This window comes from Dermacentor albipictus, chromosome 7 (assembly GCF_038994185.2).
Source record: "Dermacentor albipictus isolate Rhodes 1998 colony chromosome 7, USDA_Dalb.pri_finalv2, whole genome shotgun sequence".
NCBI lineage: Eukaryota > Metazoa > Arthropoda > Arachnida > Ixodida > Ixodidae > Dermacentor > Dermacentor albipictus.
Genome location: NC_091827.1, coordinates 48,978,913 through 49,002,241, shown reverse-complemented (window position 1 = coordinate 49,002,241; position 23,329 = coordinate 48,978,913). Strand labels below are relative to the sequence as shown.

The 23,329-nt window shown below is 46.2% G+C and overlaps 1 protein-coding gene across 1 annotated transcript in view; it reads left to right on the top strand.

The window, feature by feature from the left end:
- LOC139047832 (uncharacterized) overlaps positions 1-22,873 on the top strand; it is a 71,748-nt gene extending 48,875 nt beyond the window's left edge. Inside the window, exons 10-14 of the mRNA XM_070521967.1 lie at positions 2,042-2,151; positions 11,147-11,276; positions 13,967-14,119; positions 15,568-15,699; positions 22,394-22,873. Coding sequence (XP_070378068.1) covers positions 2,042-2,151; positions 11,147-11,276; positions 13,967-14,119; positions 15,568-15,699; positions 22,394-22,537 — 669 coding nt within the window. The 3' untranslated portion in view covers positions 22,538-22,873. The remainder of the gene's footprint in view (positions 1-2,041; positions 2,152-11,146; positions 11,277-13,966; positions 14,120-15,567; positions 15,700-22,393) is intronic.
- The last annotated feature ends 456 nt before the right edge of the window (positions 22,874-23,329 follow it).

The window sequence follows — 23,329 nt, the reverse complement described above, 5'->3', positions numbered from 1 at the left end:
AGCCACGCTATAATTAGTGCGAGTTTTGAGCTGCTCGCAATAAGAAGCAGATGGCGCATTCTTGGTTATTTCTTGAGTGTTTGAGAAATCCTGGCCTCAAAGTAGCTGTAGTGTCGCCAGCTATATAATAAGGAGAAAAAGATTAAATAATTTTTAACGCACTTCTATAGACCTGCTGATACAATGAACTACCTGTGTTCCACGCGTTCGATTCTTTAGAAATGAAAAGCATCCCGTTTGAAGAGAAAGTATGTTTTGAAACAATGAGCAGCCTCAATTAACACATCTTCACAAACTCTTCTTTCAATTTGCTGAGCGCGTAATTCTTTACATGGAATAGAAGGGTAAATATATAACGTACGTAGTAGCAGCACTTAACAAACACGCACCAATAAAAGTAGGGTGTAAAACCATCGCCTAAGCTCAAAGAAATGTAAAAAACATTCATACGCATATACTTCGAGTGGCGCTTCGCGCTTACCGTGTTGCATTTTCAGCGGTATTAGTGGAGGTACCAGGCAAAGAACTTTTCTGCATTTATGGTATGCATGTTCCACTATCGCTTCCACGATCCATTGTGGGCGCGCATACTGCCTAACAAACAACAAAAAAGACTGACTGAAAGAGGGCCCGTAATGGAAAAGAAGGCGCCCAAAACCACACGGTTTGTTCTTAGGGAACACTTCAATCTTAGGCAACATTGCAAATGGATCAAAGGAGGGAAGAGGATCGTTTCAGGAACGGATATTCTATAATAGTTTCGGTACACGTCATCAAACAGGCAACTGAAAATCTGTGGAGTGCAATCAACCTCTCTCTATGATTTTCATAGAATATTGAAGGACATTTTATTCAGTAAAGATAAGGACAGTCATGATGGCATCGCGTAATCAAGCATTATGCGAGCCACGCAATATACCACAAGGGGTATCTCCAGATTCGTCAGCTTCCTTTTTTCTCCATAAGAGAGGTGGAGAATTACCTACCTGTACAGACGTCAGGCAAGGAGGAACAATCTCACCAATATTGACTGCTTGCTCAGAAGTAATAGATCTATTTGACTAGGAAGGCTTGGTAGTGAGATTCAACAGCGAATGTCTCAAAATCTTGTTTGCAGATTATGTTGCTCCGTTCATCAACACTGGTGATGAATTCTAAAAAAATGACTGATGACGTTAACCAAGTGTTTGTAAGAGTAGGTTTGAATAATATAGTGCAAAAGAAAAGGTTATGTTGAATAGCCTGGCACAGGAGCAAGAATTCATTATCGCCACTTTGCGCGTAGACTGTGCAGGTATATGTTTATCATAGTCAATTACTCATAGGGGTCCCTGATTATTCGAAGAAAATTTAGTGAAAAATAAAAACCGGTTGTATTGTATACAGCGTGCATTACTAAACCATAATATCCAGCTTACCGTTGTCGGTGAATAGAAAAGTGTACAATCATTGGATTCTGCCGATGCTAACATATGGCGCCACATCTTCATTGCTAACAAGGAAGCTCGGAACAAGTTGGAACGATGGAACGATGAATGTTAGGCGCAACATTAAGAGACAGGAAGAGAGTGGTGTATATGAGAGAGCTAACGGTGGATAGCCAATATTCTAGTTCCCATTAAGAGAAAAAAAATGTAGCTGCGTAGGAAAGTAATGCGTTGTGCAGATAAGCAGCCGACCATTAGAGTTACAGAATGGGTAACGAGGGAAGGAAATGACACTTGAGGACGGTGGAAAAGGAGGTGGATGATGATATTAGGAAATTCGCAGGCGCAAGCTAGAATCAGCTAGCGCAAGAAAGTGGTAATTCGAGATCAGTGGCAAATGCCCCAATCTTTGAGTGGGCATAAAGACAGGCTGGTGACGACGATGATATGCAGGGCATAAATACACTACGTAATCGCGTCCCTGTTGAATGAAGAAAAGATTTGAATGCACGTATTATTATTCTAGAATGGGTTGCACTAGGACATGCGCTTTTGGAGGTGCGCGCGTGCTGGATTTTATAGCAATCTCAGCTAACACACAGTGAACTTTGCAGCTCTTCGGGGAAGTGTTCCAAGGAAAAACGGAAGAGCATCATTGCGCCTTAGGAATTTTTAATGGTAGTGATGGAGCCTCCCTGGTGAACGCAGCGAAGTCGGCTACTACGTAAGTGCTGTACATTCGCTTCAGTATTTTAGTGTGAGCTTGTGTGAATACGTGTTTACCATTTAAGAGAGAGCTCCACAGCTAGACGGAGACACTAAAATGGTCGGCAGGGATCAAACAAGAGATGTGTCTCGCTCGAGCCAGTGTTTCGATTAGTCGATTTCTCATTGACATTGACGAATGCATCTCTCGATTGAGCACTATTGACCATCCGTGTCCACGTGGGCTGAAGTGATTTGACTTGAGGAGCGGAGGCTAGGATTAACAGGGGGGCCAATGTCGGTACTTTTGGAGTGTCTTTAGCTTCTTTATGACTACCTTTTGTTCGTGGACGCAACCCAACAAAAGGGCCAGACACGAAGTTAAGGACTGCATAAGCATCGTCTATCTAAGCAAGGTCTTATTTGGAATATGAGGCCACATTATATATCATTTCAAGGAACTGGAACTGCAAGAACAGGAACTTGCAAGGGCGAAAATTAAATCCAAAACCAACAAAATATAGAGATATGAGAAATTTCTTGTGGTTCCCTATAGATGGATGCACAAAGAAAGGGGGGGGGGGGGATAGAGATAGGTAATTTCGCGTCTTAGTGAAGGTGAAGAAAGCCAAAAGCGCTAGTTGAGGTTTTGTGTCTTTACTGAACGAAGTTCACACGTAAGCAACACTCACAGCGCTAGGATAGCGGCAAGCACCGGTGTCAGTCGTCTAAATCATATCTCACGCGTCAACTTCCTGCGCTGTTTATAGCGTAGAGAAGTGCGCTCTCAAATAATCACCCGTGCTCACATTCATTCTAGAATGCACCGCTGCATTCCCGTGACGAGCCCGATCTCGTCAAACAAATCCTTTCACTACAAAGTTTGCGACAACATTAAAAAATGCGTATGTGCAGTAGGTGCGTTATGCGCCGACAAGTCAATTATTGACGCTGACAACCACGCGAAAGATGATCACTGTAAAAAGCAAGACTGTGCATGCTTGACAGCACAGTCGCAACTTGTTGAAAATCGCCGGCTTATGTCTCATCTAGTCAATACAGCTCTCGCTTCAGCATAGTACCAGGTGACTTTCTTTGCCAAAAGTTTAAAGTCGGCCGGCAGGGGCCATCAACAGAACTTTGTTAGACTACTCCTAAGCCTTACGCTTTGCTACTCAACAGGCACACATTACTTTCATTAGAACCTAAAGAGTACTAAAATTGTTTCTAAAAAGATAATTCTTGCTATTACCTGCGGGAAGGACGACATCATTATGATGAACGCCGTAGTGGTATACTCGGACATATTTTGAGCACCTGGGCTTCAGTAACGTGAGCTAAGTACACGAGGGTTCGTGCATTTCACCCTCATCGACGTGCGGCTGGCGTAGAAGCGAAGCAAACCGCCGCTGTTGCCTAGCAACTACGGTGCCGCGCTGCTGAGCACGAGGTAGCGGGATCGAATTCCGGATGCGGCGGTCGCATTTCGATGGGGGTGAAATGCAAGAGCGTCCGTGTCCTGTGCGTTGGCGGCGCTTCAAAGATCTTCCGATGGTCAAAATTAAACCGAAGACTCGCACTATGGCGTGCCTGATTATCAAGTTGTGTTTTTGGCGCGTAGAACCTAATTCCATTCAGTGCGAATGTGGGAAGCAAGCAACGTCTTCTAGTTTAGCACCAGCGTAACAACGTCAACAAAATATATGGGGCGGAGATTTTGCTGCGACGTTGTACCCTTAAGTGACATGAAGCTTCAATTAGTTTCTAGATATGTGCTACCAAAGATAAAGTAAAAAATGGCTGTGGCTTAGCTAAGGTTAAGCCCAGGATGCGAAGCATACTAGCCTTTATTTTAGTTGTTGAACCACTGTTTAGCCTGGTGAACTGCTGTTGCTTGGCTATATTTGGTTCGGCTAGACGAAGAAACAACTCATGCATTACTGCTTCGCCTTCAAGAGTGGAACGCGACAGCGTTCCCGTCGACCCGCCAAGGGGTGTAAGACAATGGGCTACAGGGCAGCGACTACGCGCCCCGCATTGGACGCGGTGAGCGTCGAGCAAAGCAGCGTTCGGCGCGGCGACGAAATGTGCGCCTGAGCAAGAGACGCACGCCTTAGAAACAGCTCGTTTCTAAGGCAACACCGCATTCACTAGAGGCGCTTTTGTACCGCTTTGAAGCATCGTACTCGTGGCTCAGTGCATTCCACCTCCGGCTTTCAAGCGAAGCGGACGCGGGATGGCTTGCTCCCATGGAGCGGTTTCGGCGGCCCAGGCGGGCCGCGGTAACAGGTTTTTTGCTTCTACTGCCGAAGATTATCAGGTTATTCTGCCCAATCTGCCATCCGGACGCATCGTCGCGAACACCGTTTTCATGCACGGCGACCCAAGAGCTCGGCCCTACCGTGTCGAAGACTACCGGGACACTTTGGCCAATCTAGGTGCGCTCCCTGACGTTTTGGCGTTGGGGGCGTATCAGATGAACCACGTGTGGGCTGTAACAATGACGAGTGCTGACGCCGCTCAGAAATTGCTCACCGCTGTCAACGTGAAGGTAAAAGATCGCCCATGTTTGCTCATCGATCCAAACAACCGAGAGGTACGCTTAAAGCTACACTGGTTGCTGCACGGCGTGACCGACGAAGACATTCGTGTGGCCCTGACACCCTACGGGAAAGTGCTGGAGGTGACGCGGGAGAAGTGGCGTGTGCAAGGCGTCACTGAAAAGGGCTCGACGACTCGCTCAGTTGGACTGCAATTGCATGGCGACGTCAAAGTCGACGACATTCCCCACCAGCTCAAGATAGCCGGAGAGCTGACTCTCGTCGTTGTTCCAGGCCGCGCTCCGCTCTGTCTGCGCTGCAAGAGCACCGGGCACATACGTCGGGACTGCAAAGTACCTCGCTGCAGTCGTTGTCGCCGTTTCGGCCATGAGGACGCGGATTGCCCAAAGACGTACGCCAGCGTGACCGGACCAGTCCAGGCAAACGATGCATTGGACCACCTTATGGATGAGGCAGACTCCGAAGAAACAGCAGGAGTGTGCCAAAACCCGACTACTCAAGAGGGTACCCCGAACACTCCACAGGACGTCCTCCTTGAAGCTCCAGGGAAGCCCGACGCCGGGCTTCTGCATGAAGCCGTGGAGGACCGGAGTAGGAAAGCTGCTCCAAGTAGTACCGGCCACACTTTTTCCAGCGGAGCTGTAGAGTCTACTCCCGAGGCAGTGCCGATGACAGGCATCGATAGCGACAGTGCCAGTGCGACCGCAAAGCGGCCCCACGAAGCAGGCGAAAAGGAGAAGGGGCCCAGCGCCCTCGCAACGGATGAGCCGCCTGCGAAAACGACTCCCGTGCGGCGTCTTTCCCATCGGCTTCGGCCGAACACTTCGACGGAGCGCAAGACGGCGGAAACGCCGCCTTTGCCTCCCTGAGGTCTGCACCGTGTCAAGGCACCCAGAAAAAAAGCGCAGTAGTGAGGTGAGCGTCATGCCCCCGGGTTCTCACCGCCTCGCAATGATGTCTATGGATAGGTCATTTCGTGTGGCCACTTTAAACGTACGTGGGCTTGCCTCAAGGAGGAAGCAAAGTCAACTCTATAGACTAGTTACCGAACATGACCTGGACATTCTAGCAGTACAGGAGACAAAAGTTGAGGGCGACGACGAAACCGGGGGCATGGTGCGTCAATTCTTAGCTCGATACTGTGTTATAGTGAGCCATGCTGTGGGAACTTCTTCCGGGTGCGCTTTGTTCATCCGACATAGCCTTGGAGCAAAAGTAGAAGCTGTGACGTCATGCCCGTCAGGTCGGCTTATTGTCTGCGATTTTTTATTATCGTCATTGGAATGGCGTGTTATTTGTTTGTACGCGCCGACTGTCGCTGAGGAAAGACGCAGATTTTTCGATCAGCTAAAACAGTATACCATGTGTAATAGGCTCCTCATTATTGCCGGTGATTTTAACTGTGTTCTTTCAGCCCGTGATAAAACTAGCGCCCGACCGTACAAGGATGCAAGCACCATTGCCCTAAGCGATATGATAAGGGACGATGGTTTGGAAGACGTGGCTGAGTGTCTCGGTGGTGGGAGGGCTACGCAGTACACCCACTTTCAGGCAGCCAGCCACGCCCGTCTTGACAGAGTGTATGTGAGCCATGATTTGATACCCCTTTGTAAGGAGTACCACGTGAGCGCACTTTCATTCAGTGATCACTGTTTGGTCAGCTTTTTAGTAGCAAGCACGAAAGAAAAGAAAAAGGGCTTTGAGTGGCAACTATGGAAATTTAATTCGAAATTACTAAGCGACGAAATGTTTACAGCGGATGTAACGAAGCAAGTTGAAGAAATGAATGCTGATGATAACACGACATCTGGTGAAAAATGGGAGAACTTCAAGCAGGTGGTTAAAATCAAGGCTTTAGAGCGTGCGAGCGCTATATGCAGAGAAAAGGGAGCAGAAGAAAAACAGATGCGCAGGAATTTAGAAAAATTGATCAGTGAGGAATGTAGGATGCCCGGCATGTTCATGGACGATATTCGCGCACTGAAACATAAAATAGAACAGTTCGATATCGAGAGATACCGCGGTGCTGTGGTGCGGGCAAGGGCTGAAAGGCTGATAATGGGAGAAGTACCGTCGAAAAGAGCGTTAGGCTCAGAAAAGTGGCATGCGCGCCGCAATCAGATAGCGGAAATCGAATATTGCGGAAAAGTTAGCGACGCAGCAGAAGATATCGAGCGTGCTTTTTCCGAGCACTATAGTGGTTTATTCACTTACTGCGCAGTCGACATTGATCGTTTTAAAAAGGACTTTTTGTCGTTGATGCCAAGGCTAGATGAAAGTACGAAAGAAACATTGGAGGAACCAATTTCGGAAGAGGAAGTGAAAAGTGCTATTGAAAGTATGCATCCAGGAAAGTCCCCTGGCCCTGATGGTCTAACCTCAGCCTTTTATAAATATTTCAAAGGTGCGATCTCACCAGCCTTAGCGGATGTTTATAATGAAGCATTCCAGCTCAAAGTACTACCCCCGTCCTTCTCATCTTCCCACACTATTCTTATACCCAAGTCAGAAGATCCCGTTGCATTGCGAAGGGTAACTTCTTACCGCCCAATTTGTCTCACTAACGGAGACTATAAGATAATGATGAAAATCTTAGCAAAGAGGTTGCAGACTGTCATTGCGAAGCTTGTGGGGCCGCATCAAACGTGTGGCATTAAAGGTCGAACTATCTTCTCAAACATACACGTAGCACGCAGTATCCTCGAATGTTGCGATGCCATGGGTGCACATGTGGCAATGCTCCAAATTGATCTCGAGAAAGCGTTTGACCGGGTGCCTCATGACATACTTTTGTGCATTCTAGATTATGTGAATTTGGGTAGAATAATTAGAGAGGGGGTTGCCATGGCGTACCGGGACTGCTCGACGCGGCTCATTGTCAACAAGATGTTGGGAGCGCGAATACAAGTTAAGCGGTCTGTGCGTCAGGGCTGCCCTCTCTCGCCGCTGTTGTTTTGCTTGTATATAGAGTCGTTTTGTTTGAGTGTCATGGAGAATGACTGTGTCCGCGGGTTTAAACTGCACGAGGTTGAAGTCCGCCTGTTGGCTTATGCAGACGATATTGCTGTGTTCTGCACTGATTTGGACAGTATAACACAGGCTGTCAAATGTGTTAAAAGTTTTTGTGCTGTGAGCGGCAGCGCGGTAAACTGGGGTAAGTGCCTGGGATTCTGGCACGGGGATTGGCGGGCGACCCCAGACACTTTTGCCAACATGAGTTTCGTTACGACTCCGGTGAAATACTTGGGTGTTCCCCTTCAGTGCTACAAAGACAGTGAGTCGTACTGGAGGAGTGAAGTGGATAAGCTCCGGGACACAGTAAACAAATGGAATGGCTGGAATTGGTCTATGTTTTCCAGAGCCACAATTTGCAACATATTTTTAGTGAGCAAACTTTGGTACATCCTCCAAGTCTTGCATTGCTCAAGGGTAAACATCCAAAAAATTCACCGGGTGTTCGCAGTGTTTGTGTGGGCATCGTCTTGGGAGAGATCAAGTCGTACCAATTTGTTTCTTCGAGTTCGAAATGGAGGACTTGGATTGTCACATTTGTTTTTGAGACAGGTTGTCAATCGTTTTTTTTTCTTCAGGGACGCAAAAAACCCGTTTTTATACACTGTCTGCCAACTTCGCCTGGGCAGGCTCTTGCCCGAAATGGTTGTCTCAACGGGCAGTTTGCCAGGGGGTGTTTATGGTTTTCTACGTGAAGTTGTGGTTTCATGCAGGTTTTTGTCAGCGCGTTTTTCTCTTCAATATTTGAGTGACGTTAACCGGAAAAAACTGTACAGGGACCTGTGTGATGTTGTTCTTCCCGTGCCTTTATATCGGTCTCTCTACAGAGCTAGCCATGGGCACAATGTTCTGAAGCGCGTTAAGGCGATGCTAGTACCGTCAGGCGCTAAGACGTTCTTTTTCCAATTGCACTCCGGAACGCTGACTGTCAAACCATGGCTGGCTGAAAGAGGTTTCTTTGTTCCTTGGGGCACTCATTGTATAATTTGCAGGCAGGAGGAGACAATTGAACATGTTTTTCTGCATTGTTGGGATGCCGTTTTCCTCTGGGATGTGCTCCAGCGCACAATCAAAAAGGATTTCCCCCTAGATGCGTATGGGATTCGCTACTTGCCAATAGAAAGTGATGATGGTACCCCATTCGATGTGATCATGCTTTTGGCCCTGCATAGCATTTGGAAATGTAGAATTGCGGTAAGGCATGCCGATCTCGATGCAAGAGCGGCTCGCCAGTATTTCAAAGAAAGCATACGGAACTTTGTAGAGGAACAAAAGTTGCTGGAGTGCATCCCAGAGTGGTTGCCACGAGTGGAATTATTATTGGCGATAAGGGAATTTTAGCACAAGCGCAGCCGCACAAGTTCTGCGGTTGTTTTCAACATATTGTGAGTGTGCCTTTTGATTATTTGTGAATGTGTAATTTTTATCCGGGCCAACGACCGGCAATAAAGAAAAAAAAAAAAACTCGTGGCTCAGTGGTAGCGTCTCCGTCCCACACTCCGGAGACCCTGGTTCGATTCCCACCCAGCCCGTCTTGCAAGAGTTGAGCCAAAGCCACTTCTCCTCTGTCGTGACGTCACGGTGTCACGTGATTTCAAGGCGACACCGCCGCGCCTGAGGAGCTGGGTTGAGCTCTCGTAATATGCTTCGCATAAAAATTGAGTCGTGTTGCACATAATTACAGAGCGCACTCTTATGCAGCCCAGGTCCAATTTTAATGCGGCACCGCTGTGTAGTGTTGAACGATGCAAACGTGGAACTGTGGACGCAGCCGCCTTTTTTTTCCCCGCTTCTGCGAGCGATGGTTGGACGCTGGGGAGCCAACATCTATCACACAGTGGTCCAGAGGCTCTCCCTTTCATAGTATATCTTAAGGCACAATCTCGGTCCTCCCAGTACTCAGCGGTAGCGCAAAAGCACCCACCACAACGCGCTCTGCGTATCGCATGCTAATTGCTCGTCACGTGGCTTTTCGCCAAACTTGGCAAACGTCGTCAAGGTGAGCATTCTTTCTTAGAAGGCATCGTCTGCTAACTCACCGTCCCCAGTTTGTGAATTGCGATAAGTGACGTAAAGTAAATATACTTAGAAATATGACTAAAAGAATATTTGCAAATAAATCGGCTTTCAATTTCGACTTTTACTAAAGGTAACTTCCGCATACATCGAGCAAAGCCGCTCTAGGAGTAGAACGTTGCGGTATTTCGCGCAAGAAATTTTAGGGAAAAAATCTCCCGCTGTAAAATAAAGCAACATGAAATACACGTTGGTACGAACTACGCGACAAAACTACACACAAGGTAAGTAAGAGCACAGACAAGCGCAGTTTTAGTCACTGTATAGGCGTCATCTCGCCCAACTATTAACGCTATCGGAGTACAATTTAAGGGTTTCAAAGGGCACTGAAGATAAAAACAATTTCAGCGCTCTTACTATATACCATTTCTACAATGCAATAAGAAAAGCCAGCTTTACCACCAAAAGAGGCTTGATAAGCCAGAAAAAAAAAGAAAGGTAGTGATTACGTTTTGAACGTCTCGCAGTGGCTCACTGACATTGACATCTTCTGCTGGGGCATAGTTAAATGTATTATGGGTAAAAATAGACCTCACCACATTTCAAAATGGCAAACGATCAACTTCCCAGTCGAGCTTGAAATGCTATTATTGAGCCAGAAAGGTCGAAACCAAGGAAGGTATCCTTTGAAATCTATCACGGGACATTGACCTAATTCCTCGCTGAATTCGAAAACTATATTTATGCCTTTTTTTTCTTTCTTATTAGAATTACCAGTCTAAAATAATCAATATACAGCAGAAAAATTGCACTCTATCTTTCTGAGTTGATTCGGTATTGCTCTAACTGTATTGGTGTTCCTTTAATCGAAATGCCAGCTTCACACTTCTAAAGTTCACACTCAGTGCAAGCGTCTGCACGTCATTTGCGGGGAGTCCAGCCGAGATATCGCCGCAACCTGCTGAGTTAACCGGACGCACGCAAGCTTGATTAAATACAGCCGACGCGATTTCTTTATATGCCCTAACTACGGTGGCAGTAAAACGGCATTCCCAGGTCCGACTAAACGTAACCCAGTAATTACATGAGCGAATCATTTATGCGGAAATCCGTGGAAAACTGAAAATCCATGCCGGTTGCTGGTAAAGAACGCCTCACCATTGTTGAAAAGCAATAAAAACAGCTTTGTCCTTACCCGTGAATATAGCCTTGAACGAGCGCTGCTTTTCCAAGTACAGGGGTATCGAATTTGACTTCTGACTTCATTCTACTTTCGGTATAACGATGCTCTTTTATATTGCCCAATTCGCACAATGGTTGGCGTTTGCTAGATGATTCAACAGCGCCAAACAGTCGAAAGACGGACAGGATGAACCCGTAAATGCACGCAAGGAAAATGCAGTTATAATTGTTCTTTTCCGACAGCGATTTCCCAGAAATCACGATGCTTATCCTCCAAGTTCACAGCGAGAAGTCATCCAACCAAGACCAGCTCCACACCATCGCGCCTAACCCCGACAACGCATTCGTCAGTAAGGACGGCATGGTCACGCTGGTGAGTCTGCGTACGCTTTCCAAAAACCAGCCAAAGTGTCGTCGCTGCTATTGCAGAGACGATACTTTTCTACTGGTCACGGACAGGAACAGAAGCTGCCTCTAGGGGCGCCACTGCAGATGAGGAGGCTACGGTCGCTAGTATCGTGTGCTTGTTTGGGTGCTTGTTTGTTTGGGAGATGGATTTAGGAGAGGTTACAATAGAGCGACATTCGCCTTACTGCAACAGCTGTATTGTGCCAGCAGCCGTGTCGCTGGGGGTGGAGTTGTAGGCATGCAAGTCACGTGACTTTGTTCTCACAATACAACGACATAGAAGTCCCCCGCTCCGACGCGGCGGTCGTGGAAACAGAGCGGCTGTTTTTTCCCCGACCAATTCACCCGTTCCATCCTTCCGCGGAACGACACTGCTCTATATAACAGGAGTTCGGCAACGTTCTTCAAGCTCCTAAGAATCATTCGAGCGCCTTTGCACATGATAAAATGTTCCAGAAAAAGCGCAAGAACGAACCGGTCAGTGCCTGTGCCGCTCGCTCAGTTGCACCTCTGAACAAGTGGCGCCACTGAGCGGTCATTGTTGGCAGCGTGTGAAGCTTTGCTAAAGTGTGGTGGAGAAGTTGTGTCGCCAGTACAAAAGTATGAAATGGCTCGGGTTATAGAGGGAAATATTATGCACGCATAAGTGCGAGCAAAGGTTGGTGTTCACCTCATTAGTTCACCACCGCCATATACGTACATGCGTTTGTGCTAGAAATGCGCTTGCTCCTCAGTAAATTGGCGCATAATTCTCCTCGATCCTAGTGTTAATATTTTTGAGTTCTTTGTTTAACTTCCCATTGTATACTTTATTATTGAAAAGACACAGCCAATTGCAAATAAAGGTTATTTCTCCACAGATACGGATGAAACTTTAGAGCATATACTCATGAATACAAGATCTCTTGTAAAGTTTATGGGCATCATTGTAATATGATTTGATGTGGCCATTATGTTTATGAACTTTTTATTCGGTTTGCCTTGTGACTGAGCAATAAAGGTTTTGACGTTTTAACAGAAAAAGATGTTTCACATTAGTAACTCGGCGACTGCAGATTACATCCGGTTCACCAAGCATAAGTGAACGAGCTGCTTATGAAGAAATGAAATATTCCCCATATGTGAGTATCGCGAATCCCTTCTAAACTGACCATGGCTATACATCGTGAGCACTTTCACAATATTGGGAGGAATACTAGCACTCTGTTCTGAAGGAAGGCAATTCCTCTGAAAGGAGGAGTGCAAGCACTCCGTATGGGGAGTAGGAACACTTGGTGTGGAGGAGTGGAACCGCTTTGCCTGTGTGCGTGCTATTACCCTTACGGGGAAAGTATTAGCACTCTACGGAGGAGTACTGGCACTCCCTTGCGGAGGAGGTTTAAAACGCTGTCGACGGAGTTATTCTACTCTCTCTCAAAAGGAGTCGATCTATTCTCGAAAAGGGAGTGAAATTTTGGACTAGAAGGTACCTCACCAAAGGGAGTTTCCGGAACTCTCTTTGTTTTTAGTCTGTACAATGGCCTCGTACATCGTTTCAGTGGGGTGCAGAAACGAATGTTCTGTTAAATGTATGGTAATAGCAGCCAATGCGCCGTGACAGATATATCTTACTCATCTCCTGTTCGCATATCTGGATGCTCCACGTCAAATTAGGACTCTCTCTCTTCGAGTTGTTATATTGCCGCCATGTGCGACATTCTATCACTATGTTTAACGCATTCAGAAAAGGATACGCACTTGACCGGATAACAAGTAACACATATGAACATGCTGTCGAGCTGCGGAATCGTCTAGTGGAGATGCCGCTGAAAAGAGCAGCGAAGATGTTTTGGCATGGTCGGACGCCGACGTTCGAAATGCCACCTATTTGTGAGACCCGGTCGCGCGACAACGCTCAGTGTAACCTGGAAGCCACAGGCTTTCCGCTCCTGCTTCCCAGCAGATGCCTACCTGCCGTTTCTGCTGGGTCAGTTCATCGAGTGACGTCGTCACGTTGGTTTCATAGAACGCCGAATCCCCAGCGTGCAATGCCCGAACGAACGTTGTGTAGCGACGCTGCGCATTGCTCTCCTGTACCTAACGCCTTACGTTCGAGTAGCTCGCTATTCTTCTGTTTCAATATAAGTTTATTGGTATTTCTCTCCCCGTCTTTTCCTTGCTGACCTCGAAGGCCTCTGTGACTCTTAAAATTTGGACTACTCGACGAACGTAATCTTAAGAACCACACATATTTGTCCTTTGAACTAATAAAAAGAGAACCTTCACTAAAGAAAAAGAAACAGAAAGCAAATAAACGCTGCCAGTTGTGTGCACATATTGTATGGCATAAGCATGCATTGAATAACTGAAATTTAATAATTCCATACGAGTCCTTGTTAGCGATTTTTCAGTTTAGGCATTGAAATTGCTATGACAAATCAGCACTGTAAATCGTTCGCTAATCCACTTTGTTAATAATAACGATCTATTGTATCAATTTTATGCAATGGAATTATGTCTTTTAGGCCTCCGAAGTATTCCTTCTAGAAAGCTCCAACTCGATGTGGGTTTTGTAAATATCAGGATGGCCAAAGGAGTGCAAAATTACTAGTTCGCATGAGACCAATACTTCAATGTGCATCGCTCGGTGATTGTATCTTCACACTGTGCCTACAGGCGCATGTGGCCGGCCATCTGAGTTCCCTGGAATCCTTCACCATGGGAGGTCATTATCTGATGCTCTCGTTGGGTCTGTTCGCACGCGGTTATTGGACCAAAGATGAAAGATTTGGCGTCGCTATAAAAAGTGTCGTTCTGGACTACCCTTCGGTGAGTGCCACATCCTGATACTTATACCAGCTATATGTACCTATTCTATTGTCTATGGATCGCAGAGAAATAAGGATCAGTTTGCAACGATTTTCGTGAATGTGGAGGATAGAAACTCAAGAAGGGAAAGGAAAAGTTTGCAATCACTACAGCACTTGATGATGTGGTTCGTCTTCAAACTTTTCTCATTTCCATCATTACGATGCAGGCTTACTCGTAAAAAAGTGAGAGCATTTCATTTAGGCACTCCGGAGCCCTTATGTGCATAGCATAATAAAAGGATTGAAAGATGGAGACAACATAAATGGAACACGGGTCGAACAGGATCAAGCAACTAAAATTCCTGCATGCATCTTTCCTTTTCAGTACACATTGGTACAAGAGAAACACCTTTACAGTAACGTAGAGAATATTTGTTAAGAAATACGTAAGAGTGAAAAGTAAAATGAATGGTATAATAAGTGTTCCCGAACATTAGACGTGGTGTATTTTCAGCCCAAGTATTCTAAGAATATCAAGCAGTAAAATCAGGCAGCAATATCACGCAGTAACAGCTTCCAATATTGACGCGGCAAAGTTGATGCACCAACATTCGCTTCTTAAACTTAGTGTGTGTGTGCCGAGGGAATGTGTGGCAGGGAAGTAAGTTCATTTATTCAGGTTGGCCCTCCAGCGCATGACCACTGCGGCTGCATACTGTGCCGGCCCTTAGCAGTACTACTCGTCCTATGAAGCGGCAGAAGTGGATGCTGGAGAAAGCTGCTGTGTTTAAACACGACCTCCGAGATCTACCGGTGCTTACGAGCACGCCACCTGATCTCCTATACTGCAAGCAGCAGAGAGCGGTCACGGGACCCTGAAAACGTCATGGCCCCCATGCAGCGTCAGTTTTTCTCATATACACCCCGGTGGTAGGCTCCTACTTTTTATCGTGGGAGTAAAAAGAATAGCGGGCCGAATTTGACCATGAAGTGCAATCTTCGCCACTAGGGGCCGTATTATGCAGAGGAACACGTCCGTTGGTGCCAACAAACTGCTTCAGAGCAAATGACATTATCTATGCGGTCGCATTACTTGATGCGCACAGTTCATGTCGAAAGGGCCATCACTACATGACTGTTCAAGTGGGTTAGAGGCAGCCATTAGTGCACTTAAAGCCTGCTATTTTTTAACATGTATAACCATGTTGAAGCCCTCCGGTTTCCCTTGCGATGATCAGCACACGTGGGGGATGACTTTGTCAATGCGCCCTGCAAGCGGACGGTGCCAGCCTTGCGATGTGGTTGAGCAACGAACCGTGCTGCAGTGTCAGTAAGTACCAGAAGACATTAGCTCCCGCCTCCAGCTGTTAATCGGGAACTCACGTCCCCTATAGTGACCAAATCTTCCATTACTCGGAGGTCGCCTGTATTTCAGTCGATATAATTTTGTCTTGCTTGCATTTTCAGGTATGCAAGTGCGAAGCTGGAGAGTGTGCACTACGCACGGGTGGCGACTTTGACAAAGTGGGTGCAACAGTACAAGCTTGGGGCAAAAATACCCTGGTCTTTCTTGACGACACCAAGCAGATAAAGAAAAAGGTGAATGCCCATGTACCATCGTTGTCTTCTAATAACGCTCGGTACTGTACCAATGACCCAATATCCGTCAAGCTAAAAGGGTCCTCAATAAGTTTCTATCGATGTCAAGAAATGCATTTCCAGTTGAAACAGACTTTTTCAGAAATTCTATTCAGAATGAGTGCGAATTTTCTGGTAATGGAACTCGCAACGGCATGCTCAACACCAGAACCGGCACAGTCCTCAAGTAACCGCGGCGTGTCAAGAACGCAACGACAAGAGTCTCGCCATTAGCTTGCAACGACCTGTTCCGTATTTCCGCTTGAGTCCTGTCTAGCTAGGGAGAGTGCTCGTCAGGGTGTCTGAACGAAAAGTTTTTCGTTCAGGTTTCACTTTCGTTGCACTGAAATTAAATGTGCCGTTCCGGTTCTACTCCTGAACGAAAAAAAAACGTATCCCTAATGCTTCATAACGATTTTGGTTCGCATGCAAAAATGTTCGAAGCAAGGATGCTCAGTGTTGCACATAGGGCGATTTAAAAAGTCTTCCCCACCCCCCTTCATCTTTAGCCAAATTGGAGCTCTAAATGCAAAGTCACCATATCCATTCTCAGCATTGGGCCTTTCTTGGACCGGTTCGTTCTTATCGTCCGGCAGCTCTGCGGCACGGCGCTGCTGCCAGTTTATTTATTTATTTATTTATTTACTTTACAAGTACTGCCAGCCTTCTTACCAGGCCTTAGGCAGGAGTTGTCGAAGATGGCGGTTGTGCTTCACGCGTCCGCGGCGTAGAAGCAACAAAGTGTGATTCATTTTCCGTGGAGCAAGGAACTAACGCCCATCGAAATCCGCAGGCGAATACAGCCCATATATGGGGAAAGGTGTCTCACTGTCGGAAGCGTGAGGTGGTGGTGTTGTCAGTTCGCAAAAACCCGTGAAGACTTGCATGACGATGAGCCTTCGAGGAGGCCGCGTGCATCGCTGACTGACGACAGGGGCACCTCAAGTTTACGGCTGGCATGGGACACATGTCTGAAGCGGTGCGGGGACTACATGGAAAAATAGTGTAAAGTACGTAAACCAATAGGTATATTTGGAGTTACCTTTATGTACTTTGTATTGGCTGCTAAAAAACAGTGGCAGATGTCTCATGACTCACCCTCGTAGTTTTCTCAATGTGTCAATTATGAATTCTAAGATCACGCTCAGTGCCTTGAGTGACGGCACTGAGCATCTCCTCAAAAGCTGCGCGTCATCGAGTGTACTTGCCAAAATGCAAGGCCGCTGTTTCAATAATAGGGACTTTTACGAGCTTAAACAAACAATAAAACTTACGTAACAAAGCATTGAAGCCGCAGAAAACGACACCATAAGCTCTTCAGCGCGCAAGCCCCGGGCTTCAGTGCGATGCCAATCTCGTAATGCACCGAGCGACTCAGCTGAATAGAGCGTTCGACCGGCTCTTACTCGCACTATCCCTACCTGAGATACGCGCTATTGCTAACTTTGATTAGCTTTGGTTGTTTCCGATTGCCGACTTTCGCCGCGAACCGGAAACGGATAAAAAATATTTGTCTCACTCCGGAACAAAATGATATGTCACGTTTCTCTTACGTTTTTGTTCCACTCAAAAGTATCGTTTTGTTTCTCTTTTTTTGGTTCCGTTCTGAGACACTGGTGTTCATCACAGTAATCCAATCAAGGGTCCTGGACCATTCTTTATCGAATTTGAGAATTACGTTTTACGGTAAAAGATACTATTTCAGATATATTTTTGCAGCCAGAAAAGTACTTCATTGCATTCGGCAAAAGCTTAGTTGTAGGCAATCAAAGATCGTCTTTGAACCCCTTGCGGTGTTCCCGCTCTTTCTCAAATGATTTCGACTGCGAAGGCTAGGGCAAAGCGTGGTGTTCCCAACAACGCCACGCGTACGGAATGTCACCATGGCGTGTTGTTCCAATTTGATTTTCGATGTTCGCACATACGCCACTACTTCCCATGTTGCCGACTGCAACACGCCAAGCTCAGGTGCGACCACATAAGCTTGCGATTGGGTTCAGGTTGTCTCGTCCCTTTGCTGTGCAACTATGTACGAAATAGCTACCCGCGGCTGTTCTCGCACCGAGTGACATGAGTAGCGCATTTCCTTTCCCACTTATCTGTAATACGATCAATAAGCTAAATCAATAACATAAACCAATAACATAAGTTATTAACATAATTTCCAATGGTCGAACAAATTTCATCTTCGTGTTCGCTCGTACTAGTATGCCGCCATCGCGTACAGTCACGAGAAATAGTTTGGAGACAACGGTATCCGCAAGAAATTAAACATCTTCTAAGCCAGCTCAGCGGCCTGGATTTTTCTAATACTTTGTATAAGTCGAACACGTGCACGTAGGCCTGCGCTCTAGAGTTCAGCCCGAATGCCCAGGAGGCAAAAAATTAAAGAAAATACACACACAAAAATTGCCGCACGTTTTGACCCTAAACATTTGCACGCGACTGTACATCGGCTTAGGAATGAATGCCGCACTACGGAGTCGCGTCGAAAGGACTCCCAACGTAAGGAGCCTCGGCCATGATGGCAACACCTACATGGTAGACGACCCTTTCGTCAATGCTGGCGCTCGGGCCTCGAGTCGCGTCACCCGCAGATATCAGTTAGAACACGCCGTTGTCCTCAACGAGCCGCACCGAGTCAACTAGGGCACTCGTCGCGACCCCACGCGGCGGCCGTGGTACTTATGCTAGGATGCAGACGCAACTACATGCAACTGTTATAGCTAACTCTGTGCACGACAACGCTCAACAGCGGGCTCCTGTGCCCCAGTCTGGTCGAATCATGTGGTGCGGACCAGCTTTGTCCTGTGCCAGCTGAACGAAAGGTTAATAGTGGCGTCCAATTTTCGCAACTTCCGCAATAACTCGACAAGAAGCGAAGTCTGCCAAGACGTCTAGCCAGGAGCGGCCAAGAATGAGAGCGCACTGGCAAGCCTACGTCTGGTCCGACATCATGTTTCGCGTGGTTCTAGACTAGTTGAGCTTTCAAAGCAAACAGAAATCAATGTGACGTGCGGCTACGTCACTGATAAGCATTGCGGCGGAAGTTTCATTCCCACGAAGCCAGGCGCGACCGATGTTTAGTAGATGAGAGTCACCGATAGTACGATAGTCGAACATTCGGAAGTGCGCAATTCCCACCGAAAATTTCCCATTGATTTCTTTTCTCTTAAGCCTCTTTCTTAAACTCCGTCAACAAATATACGCATTAAAATTACAAAGAAGTGCACTGGTCCAAGCGCCCTTCGTGATTGATGTCATCCTATGGCCAATAGCAGCCACCAAAGGGAATATTTGCGTTGCGTGTGATTCTATTGAACATTGTATTGCCTGTGAGCCTAGAGTAACAAGAGGTAGCCTGAAAAAAAAGGAGGAGAAGGCTTATGTTGAAAAGACAGTGATCCGGAAAAGGGTAGCTTCGTGCTCCGCTTGCTAGCTCCGTGGGCCGCACACGACACCCAAATTTGGTTTAGATGTTTGGTGCCGCGAACGCTATGGGCGGCCTTTATTTTTTCGCCGAGGCCGAAAGGAGCTTTAGGACCCCTCTGGGGCGCTTCACGGCAAGAACACTTATTTAGATGCGTTGTCAGGGAAAAATAGTGCTTTTCGGAATCCACTGCGCCGAGTTTTACGATGTTCGCTGAATTTAAAGGAATATTTTAAACATAACAGCAGATCTTTATTCTCACCCAGCAGTTTCCATTTATTCATGTATAAAAATAACAAAATTTGAGAAAACTGCAACGCCATGTTTGAAACCGTCGCACCCAGCAATATAAAGAAATCTGAATTTCGTAAGGTTCAGTCATTGAGACTTTTAAAGCAGAGAAAACAGATATATTATACTTTGCTTTCAAGTATTCCAGTTATATCATAGCAGGATATATTGAAAATCTTTGTGTAAGCGTCTTGTATCAATTCCCATTAATCTGTGAACAAACTAATATACCATATGATGATCGCTTAAGAATATCTAACAGATTCAGTTATATAACTGAGGTAGCAGGTTTTGTTGTACTGTGCATTTGTAAATATTTAATAAAGTTACCAAGTTTCACCAGTTCTTTTATAAATGGTGCAGAACTTAATCAAGATTTTCATTCATAGAGCCGGTAGGATACATGATATTTAATTTAGCAGCTCTTGTTTGGTGTGCTATTTCTGCGTTTCACATGTGCTTAGAAAATTGTAGTTCGTCGTGACTTTACCTTAAATCCCCAGCTATTAAGGCTTCAGGTATTAAGCTCAAGGCCTAAGGATAATAACCTTAAAGCATCAGTCACTGAAAAACTTTTGGTCAATATTTCGCATTTTTTATGCCTTTCATCGTTTCGGTAAAATGGAAAACTGGAACCTTATCGACTGCAATGCCCCTCAGCAAACACAGACGTGGCAGAAGCTCTTGCGGTGATTCCTGAATAAAAGGAGCTGCTATAATACAAAGCCTTATTACGCGTTACGGCTTCAAACTCATCTATATATAGGAAGCTTTTCTCAAGAATTATATTAACAATACTAACTTGATATTGAGGAAAGGCGCATATTGCTGTGTGTCACAGACATCACAGGACCTTTTCTAACATTTCTAGGCTCGATTTTCTAGCCTTCTGCCAACACGTCACCACATTGCAAGATTAAATTTCACGCATATCGTAGTTACGTCGTCATATCCTGCCCACTCAGAGAAAAAAAACATACAATCTGCTGAACTTTCACACAACCCTAGCTCTCACGCCTTAAATCATGCGCGGCCGCTTGCGGGTATCGAACCGGTGACCCTCGTGCTCAGAACCAAAAATATTCAAGCAGCCGAATCATCCTGGTGCCTTTTCGTGAAATTCCCAACGCTGCTTCCACGCCTTAGAATTGTGGATCGCGCAGTGCCCGCCCCACAAGTGTGACACTTCAGGACGCTATGTGAAAGTTTATGGTTAATTAAAGCATAAGTGCTGCGAGTTTAGATTAAGAATGATAAAGCAGCTGAATAAACTTTAGGAACACGAAAGCCATGCAGAATCACTGCTTCCTTTCGCCTATTTTCGCGCCACTGTTCTGCTCCTGGAGCCCTGTAACATGCATCTATTTCAATTTGCTTAAATTGTTCAGGTTCAATTGACGTGCCCGCCGATGCGAGCATCGTGCGGTGAACCTCAGCAATCAGACCCTCAGTAAGGATGTGTTGGCAACACATCCTGTACCCGCCGTGGTTGCTCAGTGGCTATGGTGTTAGGCTGCTGAGCACGAGGTCGCGGGATCGTATCCCGGCCACGGCGGCCGCATTTCGATGGGGGCGAAATGCGAAAAACACCCGTGTACTTAGATTTAGGTGCACGTTAAAGAACCCCAGGTGGTCAAAATTTCCGGAGTCCCCCACTACGGCATGCCTCATAATCAGAAAGTGGTTTTGGCACGTAAAACCCCATATATTGAACACATCCTGAGTAAGGGTCTATTGGCAGAGCCATGTCGCATATGTGGCCGAAGGGGCTCGATAACCATATACTGTTATAAAAAAAATATTCCGCGCAAATAAATCTACTTTCCACGTCAGATTCGAGCAGCCAGTGCCAGATGGATTGGCGGGCAACCTTGTTCTATTTCTTTTGGAACTGGGCAGTCTCCTGCTATTACGAAAGCAATTCAGTTTCATACGGCATGATGATTCATCGTTAAATGCGTGAACGTCATCTTGAAGGGTGAGGGTTCGCACTTTTGTAACGGTCAAAAAAACATATAATCCCAAATAATTACTTCTCTTTCCTTCATCCAAATTATGTGTGGTTACTCGGTCCAAATCATAACAAGTGGGGAGCATTGCTGGTTTTCGAGATGCCGTTTGACAGGCAAGTGATGTGGCCGCAGGCCCTAAAACTGCGTCACCCATCGTAGAAAGCACATTTGTGAAACGGAACGGAAATAATTTAGAGCACCTTTAAGCCTTAACGCCCTTTATGTACAACCAACTAACACGAGCATGCATGTCTGTTAACTGCCACATGACAAACGTCGATTTCGTTCGTCTATTTCGAGCCCCAGTAGCGCGCTCGTCAAGCGCGTTACATTTCACAGGACGAATTTGAGCGTTCGGAATGCGTTCTCCTGGTTCTATCCGAGGACCCAATATCCGTCTCAGAACATTCAGAGGCACTAGCTCTCTCCTTAGGCAGGAGACTGCTGCCCAAATCGAGTTCACGTCCATAATGTGAAAAGTCGCGCGAAAAGCCACGGATAGACTACTACCATATTTGTCCTTATCCCTTCTGCGCTGCTTTACTCATGGTGAATGCAAACCTACTAGCCCAGTTGTGAGACCTGACACAATTTCGGGTCCCGTGGTTACTCCAACTTCCTCTCACGGTACCTACCACGGCGAGTGCCCCATTATATCATCTGGTAAATTTGTTGAAATCTGGAAAGTGCCAACGCTTTTCTCCTTCTGGTCTCATATATTGCAATGATAAGCTGCTTAAACTTGAACCTTTTTCATGCCTTCTCTGGCACTAGCCTAGACCACGCTCCGCAACGCTGCGATCAGAGTAGGATCGCGTTAGGAACCGGCCGTATTTTCAGCTAGTATTGATTATTCAGCGAGAATTCGCCAAATAGGCATATTTCTCTCCCAATCATTTCAACCACGTGCCGTTCCATGCAGGCTAATTCAAGACTTGAAATACTGCCCAAGAACTACTCCGGCATTGCAGCGTACAACGTTGAGATGGATGACTTCGACGGCACATGCAACGTCCAAAAATTCGCACGACTCAAAGCTATCAGAGACCAAATCGAGGCTGCCTAAACAACGTAGTGAGGCCGTCCTGGAGGCCATTCACGGCACTTTTTTTTTTCAACTGCAATGCAAGCGAAGAGCACGAGCAAAAAAAAAATGTGTATAGTGAAGGGTTCCTGTCGTTGAGGCTAAGGGTTGAGTAATTTAGCCTGGAGCCAATAGTGGCTGTAGTGTGGTGTGAAACAAAAAAAAAAAACTGTGGTGAAGGTAAGCTCAAGGACAAGTGCTTGTGTGAGGGACCGCGACCGAAAAACACACTTGCGTGCTTCGTTTTGTTTGTGTGTTTGCCTCTTTTTCTCTGTCTTCATGCAATAAGAGTGCTCTTTCTCCCTATTGCCCCATTCACATTGACTTTATCTGCAATGGGCAAAGCCGTTGTTCAATACATGTTGCTTCAAATAGGCATATTTGAATGTTAAACTGTGCCACGGTGGTGGCCGTCCAAGCATTATTAGTCTTGTTTCCCTCAGGTTCCAGCCATATGCTGACCATTTTTTCAAATACCTTTCACTTACCTAAGCAAAACGGTGTGTCACAAAATTTAAAAAAAAAATGGATTGGTGAACGGCATTCTGTATATTTGAGCACCTTGATGTTTAATGTGACATATTAAACACGGGAGCCCATGCTCTACTTAGTCAGCCTCAACAGGAACAGTGTTCCGTATACTGGCATCTATCAAAGTTTCAGCGCAGCCATGTGTGCTGGAATACCCCCCAATTAAATGGGAATCCCTTCCGTCACGAGTGCCACGTGCTTCCTTGTGCTTGGCAGGCCAAAATTTCGTGAGAAGAAATAAAA